Raw genomic sequence first — 17,817 nt, 5'->3', positions numbered from 1 at the left:
GATTGCTCCTGCAGATCCGAGAGACTGGCGAGAGACCCAGCAATGAGGAGATCCTGCGTTTCTCCAAGCTGTTTGAGGATGAGCTGACCCTGGATAACCTGACTCGGCCACAGCTGGTGGCCCTGTGCAAGCTGCTGGAGCTCCAGTCCATTGGCACCAACAACTTTCTGCGTTTCCAGCTCACCATGAGGCTGCGGTCCATCAAGGCTGACGACAAGGTGAGTGGCTTGAGGTCGCGGCTCTGCCTCTTCTGGCGCCTTCCATGTCCTCACTCTAAAGCTCTGGTGGCCCTGTCATTCCCCAGTCGTGGCTATTTGGCCCCCGCCATGCTCTGTGTGCGCACACTGAAAGCATGTGCATGTCTGCTGGAATCACGCTGGAACCATCCCGCCAACAGCTAGTCACTTGGCAGGATGTTAGAAGACCTGCCCGTGTCACTGAGTGTTTGCTAGAAGGATGAGTGGCAGCGGTTGCCTAACATTTCGTTATGTGGACACATCAGAATTTATTAACCATCACTTTCGCTAATATTTTGCTATCCGAGACAGCACTGTAATAAACATCTTTTAATATGGATTTTTGTTCCAGATCTTTGATAGTTTTCATAAAAAGAGTGGCCTACAACCAGCTTGCTCCCAGGGCTATGCTGACTACTGTGTCATGGTTGGCCTGCCCGCAGCCCAGCGGCTGCCCTGCCATGGTTCCAGTGCACTTTTTTTGGCGCGAGCTCCTGAAACACCCTTCTTTTTCTCCAGCAGTGCTTGCTGTACAGTGTCTGGCGTCTGATGTCCTCCTAGCTCTCTAGGCACATCTCGGAGGTGTTCAGACTTTGCTCCAGACCGCTTGTGCTCCACTTTCTTGAATAGCTCGTCATAGTTCCTGTCTGATTATTCTGATAACTGGATTGTAGGTCTTCGTTTGTTTTGTTTCATCTTCTCAGGCTTGTGCATTTGCAGTGTCTAGTTGTTCCTGAACGCAGATATGTCCGTGCGAAGTTTCCAAGCTTCCAGCTGTTGCCGTCATCCTCCCAGAGGGGCCCACCCAAGTCTCTTGAGGGCCCGGTCACCTGGGGGTCACTAACTGCGATCAGGGCTGGTCATCCTACAGCCCTACCGCGGCCCTTCCCTATAGTGCCACCTGCACAGCAGGGCCCTGGAGGCCCCTCTGCTTTGTGAAGAGTTTCTTCCCAGCTCCTCGCCTTTGTGCTGCTCAGCTGGAGGGCCTAATACCAGGGTTCTTTCCCACCTTCCTCCTCCCTGGGCAGCGGCCCTCAAGGCCTGTCTACCAAGCAACCTTTTGTTTCCAGCTGTCATCTTAGTTTGGTGAGATGTCTCACCTCAGCCTGCACTAAGAGTCAGCAGATGCTGCCACGTCCCCAGGGGTTCACAGACGGAGGGCCCACACCTCCGTGGTTGCCTGGCCTTTCCAGGCACATCATCTCGCTGTCCCTGAGCCCTTGTTGTGTTAGCTTCCTGATGCCACCGGGTGTGTATTTGTGTGTTTTATCTGGCTTTTCTAGGAGCTCTCAGCAGGGGTGTGGGTCCGGTGATAGTTGGCTCCTCCTTGTAGCTAGAAGTAGCAGAGTATCTGCATTTTTATGAGACTGAAAAGAAACCCTTTCTTTAGCATGGTGCAGATTGTCTCAGAGGGTGCTCTGGACATCCACTCTGGCAGAGCGCGCTGTGGCTGCCATGTGACTTGAGGGGGCCTGCACTATGGTTGCCATGTGACTTGGGGGGCCTGCGCTGTGGCTGCCATGTGACTGGGAGAGCCCTGTGCTGTGGCTGCCGTGTGGCTGCAGAGGAGCCCACACTGTGGCTGCTTTGTGGCTGTGGGACAGCCTACCATGTGGCTGCCGTGTGGCTGCGGGGAAGCCTGCTGTGTGGTTGTGTGGGAGCCTGCAGGGTGTGGCTGCTGTGTGGCTGTGGAGGAGCCCACAGTGTGGCCGTAGGACAGCCTGCAGTGTGGCTGCCCTCAATCTCTGCCACCCCATCTGGGGAGAGGCACCTCAAGGGTAGGTGGCCTGGGGTTGAGTCCTGCCCACTTGCTTGCTGTATGACTTTGGACAAGTCATCCCACTGCTCAGTGCCTCAGAGTCCTGTAACATAGGACAGCGGCTGGACCTCCACCATTGGGAAGGTGGAATGGGGTTCCTTTCCCCTGGGTGTTGATGTTAAGTGACAAACACACAAGAAGTTTGAGAAGACCCTGAGACCTCAGGACCAATCAGGTGGGTCTTTGTACCTCAGAGCTGAAGAGATGAAGAGGTGCTGATGCGTGCAGACCTCAGAGTTGTGACAGGGGCACCAGCTGGCTCTGTTGCTGGAGCGTGTCACACTTGATCTCAGAGCTTCAGGTTGGAGCCCCATGTGGGGCGTAGAGATGACTTAAAGTTAAAATCTTTTGAAAAAAAAGTAAACAAAAAAAATCCCTAACAGAAGCATGCTCTTTCTGGCCAGAGGACAGGAAAGGAGCTGTTTCAAAGGACAGGGGACTTGGGGCAGTAACTTCTGTAGTTCAGCCAGACCCCAAGGGAGATGCTGTCACTCCCACCATGTGTACTGCTGGCTGAGGGCTGAGACCTCTGCCTTTTTGAGGATGTCACAGCCAGGATGATGTCCAGGAAGGCTGGCCAATGGGGCTGAGCCACCCTGCTCACCCGGGCATAGTGTTAGCAGGGAGCAGGGGCCAGGACCTCCTCCTCCACCTGACCATTCCCAAGGCTCCCCCTGCATCCCACTGGGATGGTGTCCAGAGCAAGCTGGGCTACCTGCTCCTAGCCCAGGAGGCATGGAGAGCCCTGGTGGAAGACCGGAGCTCAAATCCCCATTACCCAGCAGAAACAGAGGTGCATCCTCTGGGACTCAGTGGAGGCTGAATGGGGGCCTGGCAACAATGAACTGGTACCTAGCTTATTCCAGGCTGTGCCATGGATGTCATTTGTGGGTATAATCGAGAGGTAGCCCAGAGAGGACAGCCATCAAGGGAGCTTATGACTCACATTTGCCCTAGAAATGGAGGCAGAGCCCCCACTGAGGGCCAGATGAGACCTTGATACACCTGGGAACTAGGAAACAGGAGCGAGGGAGGACCTGGGGCTTGGCCTTTAGTCCTCTCATGGGAGGAGTGGCTAGGGCTTTGTGGTTGGAGGGTTTGAAACAGGATTCTTGCATTCCCTCGAAAGCCAGGCCACGGGGGAGACTGAATCCACGTAGGCTTGTTGGTTTGGTCAGTAGATGCCAGACAAACTGCAAAATCTGTCAAAGTTGGTTAGAATGTGACACACCATTCCTGTGCCAGAGTGGTGTCCAAGGGGGCCAGCGAAGATTGAATACCGAGACAAGATCCAGGGTCTCCTATCTGATACCTAAAACATCTGGGTTTAAAGTGAAAACCACTCCTAATGGGGCACCTGTTGTCCAACTCCTGATCTCAGCTCAGGTCTTGATGTCAGGGTTCTGAGCTCAAGCCCTACACTGGGATCCATGGGGAACTTTAAAAAAGAGAGAGAGAGATTAAAATCTTTCCATAAAAGGAGGGGGTGCCTGGGTGGCTCAGTGGGTTAAGCCTCTGCCTTCAGCTCAGGTCATGATCTTGGGGTCCTGGGATCGAGCCCCACATCAGGCTCTCTGCTCAGCAGGGAGCCTGCTTCCCCCTCTCTCTCTGCCTGCCTCTCTGCCTACTTGTGATCTCTCTGTCAAATAAGTAAATAAAATCTTAAAAAAAAAAGAGAGAGAGAAAAGAAGAACTGAAGGCTTTCAGAGTGAATGAGAAAAGGCCGCCCATGGAGACAGCAGAGACGTGAGACACCAGACAAGAGTTGTGAAGCAGCTGCTGTCCCGTAGCCACGTTCAAGAAGAGTCTTAGCAAAGAAAATGGAGATAAACCAAATGGAATTCTTTTTTCATATAAAGATTTTATTTTAGAGTGCAAGCATGAGCAGGGAGGAGCAGAAGGGGAAGGAAAAAGAACCTGAAGCACATTGTGCCCTGAGCATGGAGCCCAATGTGGGGCTCAGTCCCATGACCATGAAATTATGACCTAAGACGAAACTGTGAGTCAGATGCTCAACCGACTGAGCCATCCACGCATCCCACTAAATGGAAATTTAGAAGTAAAAAATAAAATCCAAAATAGGGGGGCGCCTGGGTGGCTCAGTGGGTTAAGCCACTGCCTTTGGCTCAGGTCATGATCTCAGGGTCCTGGGATCGAGTCCCGCATCGGGCTCTCTGCTCAGCGGGGAGCCTGCTTCCTCCTCTCTCTCTCTCTGCCTGTGTCTCTGCCTACTTGTGATCTCTCTCTGTCAAATAAATAAATTAAATCTTAAAAAAAAAAAAAATCCAAAATAGGTCCCTTATATAGCAAAAGTGAAAGGACAGAAGACAGGGCCAGTGAACTTTTAAGATCAAACAATAGAAATCACCCATCTGAACATCTGAGAAAACAGTTGAAAAAAATGAACATTGTGGGGGCATCAGAGTGGCTCACTCGGTTAAGCAACTGCCTTTGGCTCAGGTCATGATATCAGGGTCCTGGGATTGAGTTCCATGTCAGGCTCCCTATTGGGCAGGAAGTCTCCTCCCTTTGCCCCTGCCGTTTCCCCTGCTTGTGTGCTTTCTCTCTCTCTCACAAATGAATAAATACAATCTTAAAAAAAAAAATGAGCAGGGCTTCAGCCACCCATGGGGACTAAAGGAAAGCATCTCACATACTTGTCAGAGTTCTGGAAAGAGAGGAGGAAAGGCAGAGCCAGGAAAGTGCTGAAAGGTATAACAGCTGAACTCTTTTCAGATTCAGTAAAATACCTGAATCAGCAAATTTTAGAAGCTGAGTGAACCTGAGGTGGGATCAACCCAAAGAAATCCACAGGAGGACAGTCATTGTCAAATGGAACAACACTGAAGATCACTGATTTCAACAGCAGCGTTAGAGTGGTGTCTGGCCCACAAGGAAGGTGCTCTGTGGAAACTAGGGGCCGGAAGAAAGTGGAACAATATTGTTCACTTGCTGGAAAAAACCCTGCCAACTCAGAATCCTGTTCCCAGTGAAAATATTCTGTAAGGGGGGGGCATGTGAATTGACATTCTCAGAAGAAGGAAAACTAAGAGAACTTCACCACCAGCACGTCTGCCCTCAGCCTGGAGGAGGAGCTGTAATCGGAAGGGACATAGTTGACCTTAAATGATGTGGGGGCTAGGGCCTCTGGACCCTGCATCCCCCCAACACAGGGGAAAATCCGCATGTAACTTTTCTTTTTAATTAGTCTCTTTATCCATAACTGCAGTGGTGTTACCGTACAGAAGTTATTTACAAGTGGTGGTAATGTGTTACGAAGTAAATTACCAAGAAGGCAGCAGAAACACACAGTGAATGTGTGTAAAACTGTGTCATGTTTACGAACGCATCTTTTATATGATCCTCAGCTCTGTAGTGTTTCAGGCTGTGTTCTCAGAGAAAGAAAACAAAATGCTCAAAATGGAATTTGACTCCATTAAAAACACAGCTGGAGGGAGCTCCTGCCTCTGTGTCCCTTGGTAGTAGGCAGGCAAGTGGCATAGCCAGGCCACAATGTGTGACATCTGACCCCAAAAAACTTACCTAAGAGCCTCCTGTGGACCAGAAGTCTTACTGATGTCATAAACAGTTGGCAAAACCTCTTTTGTGTGTAATGTGTTGTGTTGTTTGCTGTATTATGATAGAGTAAGCTAGACAAAAGAAAATGTTACTAAAATTGTAAGGACGAGAAAGGACATTTCCAGTGCTGTCCTTTGTCGAGAAAACCCAAGTGTGAGTGGACCTGCACAATTTAAGCCCATGTTGGTCACGGGTCAGCTGTGACCGGAGAAGGCCTGGCCCATGAGGGAAAAAGAACATGGCAAGCAAACACAGGTAAACCCAGTAGACTTCCCTTCTGTCTGCCTTCTACATGAAGTGCAGTGGTCACAGCGGAAACGACGGGGCTTTGCAAGGTGGCTCTCCATGGAAGGAGGAGTCGTTGAGATGAGTGCATCGTGAGTGGGAGAGGTCAAGGGTCATCTGGGGGCTGAGGTTCCTACATGTTGTGGGGCCTGGGACGAGGATGTGGACAGTGAGTGACCTCTGCGCGTGCCCCGTAAGGAGATGGATTCAGAGGCATGGGACACAAGTCCACATGAACTGTGGAACCCATGGGAAGATGGAGAAATGAAAACAGAGACTCAGCTTTTTCCTAATAACCCCAAACTGAAAACATCCAGCTGCATGTGAGTGGGAGAGCAGTTAAAGCAAGACAGTCTCCGGCACAGGGCTGTCTCCTTACAGATGAGCAGGTTCCGCGTCCTCCTGGATGTCCCGGAAGTTGTGGCAAGCTGCACGTGTGCCGGAAACAAGGAGCAGAGGAGAGATTGCCAGGGGTTCAGGAGGTGGGAGTGTGTGAAAGCACACAGTCCTCTTGGGGACAGGAGGCTTTCCTGCTTAGTGGTGTGGTATCGCCATGTAGGCTATGACTGTCAGCATTGTCTGTGCTGCCTTAGTATTGGCAGAAACCCTGCTGTCACATTTGCTTGTTGGTCTCCAGTCCTCTCAGAATGGAAAGCTTACCTCAGAGAAGGTGAGTCACAGTGTTGTCTGCCTCACGGTCATTGGGAGACTCGAGAGGGGCCAGCTGAGGGGGCCTCCGGGACGAGGACTCTGGTTCGCTCTTCTCACTTGGGTCCCCATGATGTTGGGCTGAGGCCAGGAGACCTCTTCAAAAGGTTGGCATCAGGGGCACCTGGGTGGCTCAGTGGGTTAAACCTCTGCCTTCGGCTCGGGTCATGGTCTCAGGGTCCTGGGATCGAGCCCCGCATTGGGCTCTCTGCTCAGCAGGGAGTCTGTTTCCCTCTCTCTCTCTCTGCCTGCCTCTCTGCCTACTTGTGATCTCTGTCTGTCAAATAAATAAATAAAATTAAAAAAAAAAAATAAAGGTTGGCTTCACTTTGCTCTCCATCCTTTCTTCCCTGTGGCTGGAGGGCCATGGGAGATGGGGAGGAAAGCTGGGGCAACCCTGAGGAAAAGGAGGAAGAGGCCGTCAATTGTGGCGAGCAGGGCCTGGGCAGAGGTGGGGTCCTGGCCACTGTGTGCCTCCCAGATCCCCACCTTCCGTCAGATAGTTCTGGTCCCTACAGACCCCCAGCTGAGGCCCTGGTGGTTCTGGTGCATCTTGCACTCGGCAAGGCATATCAGGAGCGCATCTGACGGGACACATAACCCTGAAGTGACCTTTCCGCATGGGCTCAGTTGACTTTCCATTATAGCTGATCGCCGAGGAAGGGGTGGACAGCCTGAATGTCAAGGAGTTGCAGTCAGCATGTCGGGCGCGAGGCATGCGGGCCCTCGGGGTCACAGAGGACCGTCTGAGAGACCAACTGAAGCAGGTATGTGGCTGAAGGGCTTGCCTGTGTCCGGCCAGTGTAGATGGGCTTGTGGTGGAAAGACACCCCCAAACTCCAGGGGCGGCTGGACTTGGACAAGGGTGCGCAGTGGCCTGGCTCTCTTGTGTGCTCACGTACCTGTGTGTTCACTCCTGGCTGATATTCCCATCCTGACTGTCCCACTCTGGTCCTGTGTGGACAGATAAGGACTCGGTTAACCTCCCTTAAAATCCCAGTTTGCCTTATAACTTATGAGGCCAGGGCCTTCTGCGTAACTAGTATCCAGGCCAGCCCAGCCTGAGCGTCTCTTTTGGCTGTGCTGTGCTTTCTCCTGCAGCGCAGAGGGCCCTTGGTCCGCATCCAGAGCCCAGGTCTGCAGCTGGCATCAGTTTGCGTAGGTTAGAGGTTGGAAGGGGACATCCACGGCCCTTGAGCTGTCACATCAGAAGACCTAATGCATGGCATGGTCAGTGCCAGCTGCGCCCCCTCTCCACCCCCGACTCGACTCCGTCTGGGGGTTGTCCTCCATGTGTAGACAGAGACGTGTCCACACCTGTTTTCTCCTCCTTCAGCACATGCACTTTTGAGCATGTGGTCACCTAGTGGAAGCTAACACAGAGGCTGAGTCCCCCTGTGTTTTCCCTGGGCAGCTTTCTTTGAGCACAGCTGGCCACGTGTGCTTGTGGGCCGCTGTTGCAAGTCCAAGTCTGTGGGTTTCTCTGGTCATGGGTCCTCCGTTTTGTCTCACTTCTGTCCTGTGTACAGTTTGTGTGGAAACCCTGTGTTGGTCTGGTCAGTTTGAACGCTGTTTTTCTGTCTCTAACACCCCTCCCAAAGTGCCTAGCCCTCACGGGGCCGGCAGAGCCCTGAGAGCCTTCTGAGACCACAGCTGCTGACCCCGCAGCATCTGTGGCGCTTGGACATGAAGAGCTTTAGGGGTGGCTAGTGGCGCCGTTGGTGGAGCGTGATCACCTCAGCTCGTGATCTCAGGGTCATGAGATGGAGTCCCATGTCGGGACTTTGCCCTACCTCATAAAAAAGTAAAATAAAATAAAAATTAAGGGGCGCGTGGGTGGCTCAGTGGGTTAAAGCTTCTACCTTCGGCTCAGGTCATGATCTCAGGGTCCTGGGCTCAAGCCCCACATCGGGCTCTGCTCAGTGGGTAGCCTGCTTCCCCCCCTCTCTCTCTGCCTGCCTCTCTGCCTACTTGTGATCTCTGTCAAAGAAATAAATCTTTTAAAAAATAAGATAAAATAAAAATTAAAAAATTAGTAAATGAAGCAGTTCATTAACAGAGTGTGTGGTCACCACGCTCCATGCTTTCTGAGCCTAGCGGCCAGGCTGCTAGTGCTCATTCACGACCCTGGGGGCATCTCAGGCTTGGTTGGCTGAGGTGGGCATCAGATCGTAAGAGGCAGGAGTAGGTGGGCCTTGTAGAAACTGAGGAGTCTTGTTTTGGGGGAGCCCTTCCTTGAGTGAGCTAGTGAGTCCATCTACTGTAGTCCCCCTCTGCCATGAAACCGGAAGAGAGAAGATCCCAGGGTCCAGGTCCCAGGAGAGGCTGGTGGGAGGCGGCCAGCAGGTGAGCCTGTCTTTTCCCCCATCTGCAGTGGCTGGAGCTGCACCTGCACCAGGAGATCCCGACGTCCTTGCTCATCCTGTCCCGGGCCATGTACCTCCCGGACACCCTCTCACCCGCCGACCAGCTCAAGTCCACGCTGCAGACGCTCCCAGAGATTGTGGTATGTGTGCCAGGAGACTGCATCTGTGGCTTGCTCTGGAAGGCGGGGTGCCCTCTCGCTTCTGGGGACGCTCCCCACACTGTCTCGTCAGTCCACTCTGATGCCGAAGGTTCCTGTGACAGCACAGAAGGTGCCCCTCAGCTGCCTTGCAGCATGTCCAGCAGATGGGGTTCCCAAGTGGGAGTCTAGGTGTAGGTGGTCTGGGAGTGCCGTGGGGGCACCTCAGGACACAGACCCCCCCCCTCATAGTCTCCCCTTTATGCAGGCGAAGGAGGCCCAGGTGAAGGTGGCCGAAGTGGAGGGTGAGCAGGTGGACAACAAGGCCAAACTGGAGGCCACACTGCAAGAGGAGGCTGCCATCCGGCGTGAACACTTGGAGAAGGAGCTGCAGCGGCGCCCTGACGCGGCGGTAAGCGACTGCCGGGTCCCTGTGCCTGCCTGGGCAGCGCGGGAGCCACATGGAGCATTGGGACAGGCTACAGGCCATCTGCTCCAGCTTTTCTAGAAGCTGTTTGTGGAACCACATTGAGAGGGTCCCATCTCCTGTCTTCTCCCTGGAGTGCCCAGGGGATGGGATTGGCTGGCTCTCCAGTGGCCCAGGTGCCAGCGCCCAGTGTGGCCGGCTCCACCAATGGGCAGAGGGGCAGCACGGTGCCCACCGGCCCGGGCAGTGGGTGTGTTTGCTCTGGAGGCCATGGAGCAGCTTCGTGCACTTGTCAGGGAAAGACTGAGGATGGACGTAGATGCTGGTACCATGTTAGACAGGGGCCTCCATGGACCTGGTGAGTGCCCGTGCACAGCTGCATGAGTCGTGGAATGTGCCCATCAGAGCCTGGCGGGGACACCTTCTGGGAGACACACCCACCCCCCAACGCTGGCTGCCAGGCTTTCGTGAAAACCTCCACCGGCGCGCGGCCGGCCTGTTGACAACGCGCCCTCGGTCTCTGTTGGCGCCGATGCTCCAGGACAGCAGCTGGGGTGCCATTCAGTGCTGAGCTGGCAGTGGCCTTGCATTTCAGAAGGAAGTGGAGCCGGAAGTGGCGGCAGAGGCTGCCCCTGGGAGACCTGCGGCCGAGCTGCAGCCCGGAGTGCCTGAGGCTGCCCTGCCATCAGAGGCCCTGAAGGACACAGCCCCTGTCCTAGAAGGCTTGAAGGTAACCGTGCATGCAGGCCTGGAAGGCAGGCCCTGTTGGAGCCCAACAGGAGGGTGAAGAGGGGGCTGGCTTGTGGGGCGGGGGCTCCAGAGGCACCGTGGCCTGGCTCAGGGTGACAACAGACGGTCGTGGGGGTGTAAGGGGGGAGGCCACAGCTTGGAGATGTTCTCAGGAGGCCCAGGTTGCTGTGCGAATGGCAAGCTATGCTCCCAACTCTGGGCCTGAGTGGCTGGAAGGTGGAGGTGCCCAGTGCTTGGCCCCCTGGACCCTCTGTCCTCCCAGTGGCTGCACAGTGGGAAGGAGGGGGAGCTGGTATGATCCCCACCCAGCCTGATGTGCTGGGCACCCTAGCAGGATACTTCTTTCTAGGGGGTCTGACTGTCCAGGTGGTAGCCCACTTCCCACGTAGGACCCCTTCTGTCTGGAACTGCTAGATGTCGGGTATGGGAAGTCTCTGCAGACAGTCGGCAATGTTGGTTTGGCAGCTGGAGTAGGAGAGAGACCAGGGCCGCGGATTCATGTTGGTGAGGGGTGGGGGGAGTTCAAGTGAGGTCCCAGAGGGGCCAGGACGCGGTGGCCTCCACGTTCGAAGGCCGGAGGAGAGATGAGGTTGTAGAGGGACCACTCATGCTCCCAGCATGTCTACATGGGGGGAAATGTGTCCAGGGGAGGGTGGGCCTCATCAGGAGCATTGAGGGCTGGGTGGGGGAGGCATGAAGACAGACCCCTAATGGGGAGGGTGAGGTCATCCGTGGCTCAGTAGGAGCAGTTGTGGGGCAGAGCTGGAAGGAAAAGCTCCCCTGTGGGTGTCTCAGGGTGGAGCTGCCGGGAGGTGGGGGAACGCCAGCCTTCTCCAGGCCCGTGGAGAAGGAAGGCCCCACTGCAGCAGGCAGCAGGGAGAGCTGGTCTCAGGGAGAATCTAGACTACTGTTGCAAGAAGACTCGGGGTAGCAGATCTGAGCTGGTGCAGCTGCCTAAGATGGTCTGTGGTCCTCAGAGGCCATGTGTTTGGGTGGAGGAAGGTGAGTGAGACAGGCCTGCAAGGTGGGAGGCCAGAGCCATTCTGGAAACAGATGTGCTGGTAAGGACACATCGAGGAGGTTGGGAGGAAGAGGGTCCCAGGAATCTGAGACCAAGCTGGGCTCAAAGGATGACTCAGGGAGGGGTCAGGGTCATTTTTAAGGGGGTGGAAGGCTGGAACATGACAGCTGAGCAGAGATGGAGCCCTGCTGGGCCCATGGAATGCAGGTCGGGAAGAAGGGGCACTTGTCATTAAATAGAGCTGGGACAGTGACTGTCTTCATGGAAACAGATGCATCCCCTTTCTAACTGTGAAAGGGCAGTTAGACCGGTCAGAAGAACTGAGGTTTGGTGAGGATTTCTTAGCAAGAAGCACAAACCTTTACAAAACTGACAGCTACAAGCCTTTGTTCCCTGGAAAGTTACTGTAAGGAGTGAGAAAAGCAAGTGCCTCCATCCCTATTTGCAGTGCGACCTTGTAGGTTTTACCTGTCCTGGCCGTCTGCTGGGGCTGCACAGAGAGCCTGATTAGTTCTCCCTCAGGTAAGGACATTGAGCTTGTGGCTTGAAAGCCTAGGGAAAACCAGATCCATGTGGCTTCACAGGCCAAGTTTCTGGGGAGATCCTTCAGTGCGCCACAGAGTATTCGCAGAAAGCCAAAGAGGGGAGCCATTTCCAGCTTTTGAGATGGGCTGATGCCAGTACCAGATCGCTGGGAGAGCACTGCACAGCCGTATCTTTCGGGACGCAGACGTACAAGTCCTGAACCAACTCTTAGCAAATCAGATGCAGCTATTCTGTGAAAAGGCTAATACATTGTGATCTCCTGGGGCTTGTCCGGGGAATACAAAACAACAGTCAGTATAACGAGCGTATTGACAGAATGAAGAGAAAAACCACATATGAGCATCTTGATAAATGCAGAAAAAGTACTTCACAGAATCCAGTATCTGTTCCTGATTTAAAAAAAAAAAAAAAAAATTTCCCAGCGAGCCAGTCGAGGAGAATGCCCTCACCCAGCGGGGAGCATCTGTGGAAACAGCTACAGCTTGCTCAGTCCCTGGCATCCGCACTCGCTGCCCCGTTCAGCAATGTGCCGAGGTTCTGGCCGGCACGGTTAGAGGAGAGGAATGAGAGCGGGGGGAGCAAAACTGCCTGTCTGCAGAGGGTGTGAGCAGCCGAAAATGATCGCCGCTTCTCTGGGCCGTTGATGAGCAAGCGACCGGGAGTCTCAGTATGGCGGACGGTCCCTGCAGGGAGCACCTGGGCTGAGTCTGACAGTATCGCAGCTGCGCTGTACCGCCGAATGCTGAGGTGCCGCTGAGGTTCCTTACCTCCAACGGGTGTTCTGCGTTTGTGTGTGCTGGGGTCCTCGTGAGGTGTCGTTCTGCCACTGATGCCCATGTCTGGACCCATCAGCATCCCCACAGGCTTGGTGTGGAAGTGGGCAGGCTTGTTCTAGAACATGTGTGCAGACTGAGAGGAGCTAGGATGGCCTGTGGTGGAGGAGCAGGTTTGGTCTGTGCTCTGGCTGGGAAGCTGTCCGGCCCCTGGAGGCCCAGGACAACACAGAGATGGGGAGGGGGGGCTCCCAGTGAGGCGGGGCACGACGTCCTACATGCATGAGCTCATCATGCATGATGTTTGTCTGACCTGCTGGAGGGCAGCCCTGAGCCAGCCTGGGGACAGAAAGGTTTTGGGTGGCTGACAGGTCTCTCTCAGTTAGTGATGGTGTCCTGGGCTTGCGTGTGTGGTGGCACAGGCACATCTGGGCACATGGGGGCAAGGACAGGGACTGTGCGTGTGTCTGCTAGCCTCTGCGTGCACGGCAGGAGCAGACGGTGTGATCAGAAGAGCCACTGAGTACTCTGGAGGTGGGGGGTCAGTAATGATTTTCCTCCAGCTGGGTTTCTGTTAGGGCGCTTATGTGTCCTCTGTGCAGGAAGAGGAAATAACGAAAGAGGAGATCGACATACTCAGCAATGCCTGCTCGAAGCTGAAAGAGCAGAAGTCGTCCCTGACCAAGGAGAAGGAAGAGCTGGAGCTGCTCAAGGAGGACGTGCAGGACTACAGCGAGGTGGGCGGCAGTGTCCTGGGGATGTCCTCTGCCCCTTTCTGGGGCAGCCGGTGGTCTCTGTGCAGCTGAGTGCCCGGACTCTGCTTCTGGCATGGGCTGCTTAACCTGGCAGTCCATAGGCCCATGAAGGGACCAGACCAACAGTCTGGTCGCTTGATAAATGAAATCCTCATTGCAGTCATGTTTCCCTGGTAGACATTTCTTTCTTACACACTAACTTTTTTCATTTACTGATTTATTTGTTGTTGTTGTTGTTGTTGTTTTGAGATTTTTTATTATTTATTGGACAGAGATCACAAGTAGGCAGAGAGGCAGGTAGGGAGGGGTGGGTCGGGGAGCAGGCTCCCTGCTGAGCAGAGAGCCCAATGCGGGGCTCAATCCCAGGACCCTGGGATCATGACCTGAGCCAAAGGCAGAGGCTTAATCCACTGAGCTACCCAGGTGCCCTGTTTGTTTTTTAAAGGAAAACCTGTCTGTTTTATAAATGTTACTTCCAAATCTGATTTGAAAGCGCTGTTTCAGGGTACCCAGCTGGCTCAGTTGAGTGTGTGATTCCATCTCAGGGTCGTGAGCTTAAGCCCCATGTGAGCTGTGGAGCCTACTTCCTGAAAGAACTATGTTTTCATAGATCCATTGGGAAAAGATGACTAGTTTTGAGATTGGTGAAAATAATCAGCCATGTTCATGGCAGGCCTGTTGACGCAGTGGTTCTCTGTTGGAAATCCGGGGTTCACCAGAAATGCTGAGCCCTTCGCCTCATTCCCAGCCCCACATTCCATCCTTCCCTGTAGTGTCTGCTTATGAGGATGGTCATGACTTGGGATTTAAGAAGGCATCTTCTATTCCCCAATTTTTTCATCCATCTATTTATTCTTTTAACAAATATAAAGAAAGTTGAGCTTCACACAGATACTATTTTCTTTGCAACACAGACCATATTTGAGTTTGCAAAAACAAGTGATTTGTACGGAAGGTGCAGACACCATTGTGCAGCTCCATTTGCAACCTGGAATTTATTACCTTTGGGTTAATTTAACTACTTTTACGAGATAAACAGAGTTGTGTGGGTCCTTTTTATTTTATTTATTTATTTATTTATTTATTTATAAAGATTTTATTTATTTATTTGACAGACAGAGATCACAAGTAGGCAGCAAGGCAGGCAAAGAGAGGAGGAAGCAGGCTCCCCGCTGAGCGGAGAGCCCGATGTGGGGCTCGATCCCAGGACCCTGAGATCATGACCCGAGCCGAAGGTAGAGGCTCAACCCACTGAGCCACCCAGGCGCCCCTATTTTTTTTTTTTTTTCTTTAAAGACAATCTTACGACTCCATAATTTTGTTAGGATTTGCAAGAGATCCAGAAGGAGCTTTCGAAGACCGGCGAAGAAATCTATGTAGAGGAGTCGAAAGCCAGCAAGAGGCTGACGAAGAGAGTGCAGCAGATGATTGGGCAGATCGATAGCCTGCTCTCACAGCTGGAGGCGGGCCCAGAGGCCAGCAGGCTGGGTCCCACGGCCGAGCAGCCGCCTGCAGGGTGAGCGTGGCCCCGATGCTGGGCACTGGGAGCTGAAGTTGCATTTGTTGGCCCGGGTGTCCAAGCCCTGAGCTTTCACCCCATGGTTCCAGCCAGAAGCCTAGCCCCACCTCCATCTCCACTTGTCGCTGTTTTACTGAAGGAGATCTTGGGGTCCTCTCTTCTGCTCACACATGCACACATGTACACATGCACACGCACACATACACACAGGCACACACATGCACACTTTGGCCAATACCAGGACCACTATTCCCCGCCCCCAGCCCTTACTCTCCAGGCACTATAGGCCACATCTCTCCCCAGACTGCCATCAAGCTGGTCCTTCCAGAATGTGCCTAGGATACAGCTCTCTTGGACCATCCCCTGCCACCTTTCTTCCTGAAGCCCCCTACACACAGGCACTCAGTGTTGTCGCCACTCTGGAGGTCATCGTGTGAGTGAGGAGCTTTCGGGCTGCTAACCACTGCTCCTATGGGCCGGGCACTGTGCTCTGAGTGCCCGCATCTCTAAGAGGGAAGGAGAGCTGGCTGCAGACTTCCTGCTGTCCCCAGGTTGGGGGGCCTTCACCCCCAGGCGAGGTCCGTGCCCTTCCTGAGTTGACCTGCTGGACTGTGTCATTGTTTCAGCCCACCTACCCTCCTCGGACAGGGCAGCACAGGCATACTCGGCCCCTGCCCCCCAGGCCACTACACACATAGGCCTGAGGACCACTGCCCAGGAACCATGAGGCTCTGTCCTCAGCAGTGGAAAGGCTTCCTGGGGGGCAGCGCCCAGGGAGACCTGGGACCAAAGGAAGAATTCTGGGTTTATGTCCAAGTTGGGTGGGAATTCCCAAAGGCAGGGGCTGGGGAGCTCTGGAGGGAGGGTTGCCTGGGTTAAGGCTAACCCTTAGGAGGCCTGGTGGGGCTGTGGGTGTGGCTGTGCCACAGGCAGGCTCTGTCCCCCCCAACCCCCAGGGAGACTGTCATCAGCATCGCTGAGCTCATCAGTGCCATGAAGCAGATCAAGCACATTCCAGAAAACAAGCTCATCAGCTTGGCCTCTGCGCTGGATGAAAACAAGGATGGCAAGATCAACATCGATGACCTTGTCAAGGTGAGTTGGGACCAAGTCAGGGCTGCCTGACCCAGCCAATGGCTGGGTCTGGGGGAGATATTTTCCACATGTACCCCGTCTCTGTCCTCACTCTAAACCCTTGGCTTAGTCAGGATGTGCACCTAGAGTAGCCCGTCTGCATTTTGACTGGACACTAAGCCTCTTGTGTCCTCTGGTGGGGCTGTGGCACAGTCAGGAGAGTGCTCTAGCTGTAGGTTGTCTAGGGCAGATTCAGAGGGAGGGAATGTGTCAGGCTTCCCTCCGGGCCAGACTTCAGCAGGTACTGCCTGAACCCTGAGGGGGGCTGAGCGAAGCACTGGGGTCCCTGGGGCCAGGAGTTGGGCAGCTCAGGAGACTGGGAATGGGGATTCCATCTTGATGAGAGGGACTCCACGGAGGGCGCACTCTCCTCCTGGCTTTTCGCACGGCTTCTGGTCTCTAGCTGGTTAGTTGTTATCCCCAGGTTCACCAAGCATAGCTGCTAATTGACTGGGTCCTCTTGAAGGACCAGGTGTTACCAGGAGCACATGCTGATGGCTTCACTTTGGCAGCAGCAGACGCTGGGAGGCCTGTGCCCACACCAGCTGCCCTTTCCTTGGGGCCCCTTCCATGCTGTGGATGGCAACTCAGATGCTCTCACCCTGCACACCCAGAACCACGGGGATGAGAGATTCCTGAGGAGTCTCTGTTTAGGGTATGCCCTGACCCTGCGGCCTCATAGTGCCACCCCCGCACTCCCTCCCCCACCCCTGTATCCTCACAGAGCCTGTGTCTCCTGCTCTCTGAGCCCCTCATAGCTTTTTAAAAATATTTTACTATTTAAAGAAAAAAAAAAAAAAAGATTGTATTATTCATCTGACAATGCACAAATGGGGAGGAGCAGAGAGAGAAGCAGGGGCCCCACTGAGGAGGGACCCCGGCATGGGACTTGATCCCAGGACCCCAGGATCAGATCCTGATTTGAAGGCAGATGCTTAATCCCTGAGCCACCCAGGCGCCCCTGCCTCATTGCTTTAACCTGGCCTCGGGTTTTGGAGCCTGTTGGCCTCCAGGGGTGGATAAGGGTCTGGTACTGCAGAACCAAGGCAGCAGAAGGACCCCCGTGGTCCTCTTGCTGGGATGGAGGAGCTGGGCTCCACCTCCCCTGCATGCTCTGCTGGGAAGGCACTGCGTGGGGGCAGGGTCACCCCTGAGCCCCTCGTCCCTTTCTCGTGTGCATAGGTGATCGAGCTGGTGGATAAAGAGGACATCCACATCTCCACCAGCCAGGTGGCCGAGATCGTGGCCATGTTGGAAAAGGAGGAGAAGGTGGAGGAGAAGGAGAAGGCCAAGGAGAAGGCTGAGAAGGAGGCCGCGGAAGTGAAGAATTAGGGCCTGCCCCGGTCCCGGGCACCTTGGGGCCCCTCCCGCATTGGCCTCCGTCCTGCAGCGCCAGTTGTCGGGCCCTGCTGTGCTAGTGAAGTCTTTGAGGTGATTCTTAATGACAAACCTAATATTTTGTCTGGAATAAATCAGAAACTTCCATAATCAAGTAATTTTTAATTTTCATCATTCCATGAAGATTCATTCAGTCTGGAATCCCAAACCCTTCCAGGGAATCATGTCTGGATTCACAGAGTGGCACGATGCTGCCGTGGCCCCAGCCATGGTGGCCACATGTATAGCCCACCGATGGCCGGGGAGTCATGGCTGTACACAGGCTTCCTGGTTCCGGAGGTGGGTCCAGGGCAGGAAGGTGCCTCCCTTCCAGCGTGCACTGTACCCTGCTGGTGCCTGTCCCAGGAGGAGAAAGGGTCTGCTC

General features: G+C 54.1%; 1 protein-coding gene across 2 annotated transcripts in view; it reads left to right on the top strand.

The window, feature by feature from the left end:
- LETM1 (leucine zipper and EF-hand containing transmembrane protein 1) overlaps positions 1–17,543 on the top strand; it is a 38,397-nt gene extending 20,854 nt beyond the window's left edge. Inside the window, exons 6-14 of one of the 2 annotated variants that reach the window (XM_032333591.1) lie at positions 15–218; positions 7,275–7,394; positions 9,002–9,133; positions 9,399–9,542; positions 10,156–10,287; positions 13,250–13,384; positions 14,728–14,918; positions 15,878–16,016; positions 17,238–17,543. In XM_032333591.1, coding sequence (XP_032189482.1) covers positions 15–218; positions 7,275–7,394; positions 9,002–9,133; positions 9,399–9,542; positions 10,156–10,287; positions 13,250–13,384; positions 14,728–14,918; positions 15,878–16,016; positions 17,238–17,387 — 1,347 coding nt within the window. In that variant the 3' untranslated portion in view covers positions 17,388–17,543. Of the gene's footprint in view, positions 1–14; positions 219–7,274; positions 7,395–9,001; positions 9,134–9,398; positions 9,543–10,152; positions 10,288–13,249; positions 13,385–14,727; positions 14,919–15,877; positions 16,017–17,237 lie in introns of both variants that reach the window. The other variant, XM_032333590.1, reaches the window with a different exon arrangement.
- Positions 17,544–17,817: the final 274 nt, after the last annotated feature.

Source organism: Mustela erminea, chromosome 2, assembly GCF_009829155.1.
Source record: "Mustela erminea isolate mMusErm1 chromosome 2, mMusErm1.Pri, whole genome shotgun sequence".
NCBI classification, from domain to species: domain Eukaryota; kingdom Metazoa; phylum Chordata; class Mammalia; order Carnivora; family Mustelidae; genus Mustela; species Mustela erminea.
The sequence above is the reverse complement of the archived record's forward strand: the minus strand, read 5'-3'. Positions and strand labels throughout refer to the sequence as shown.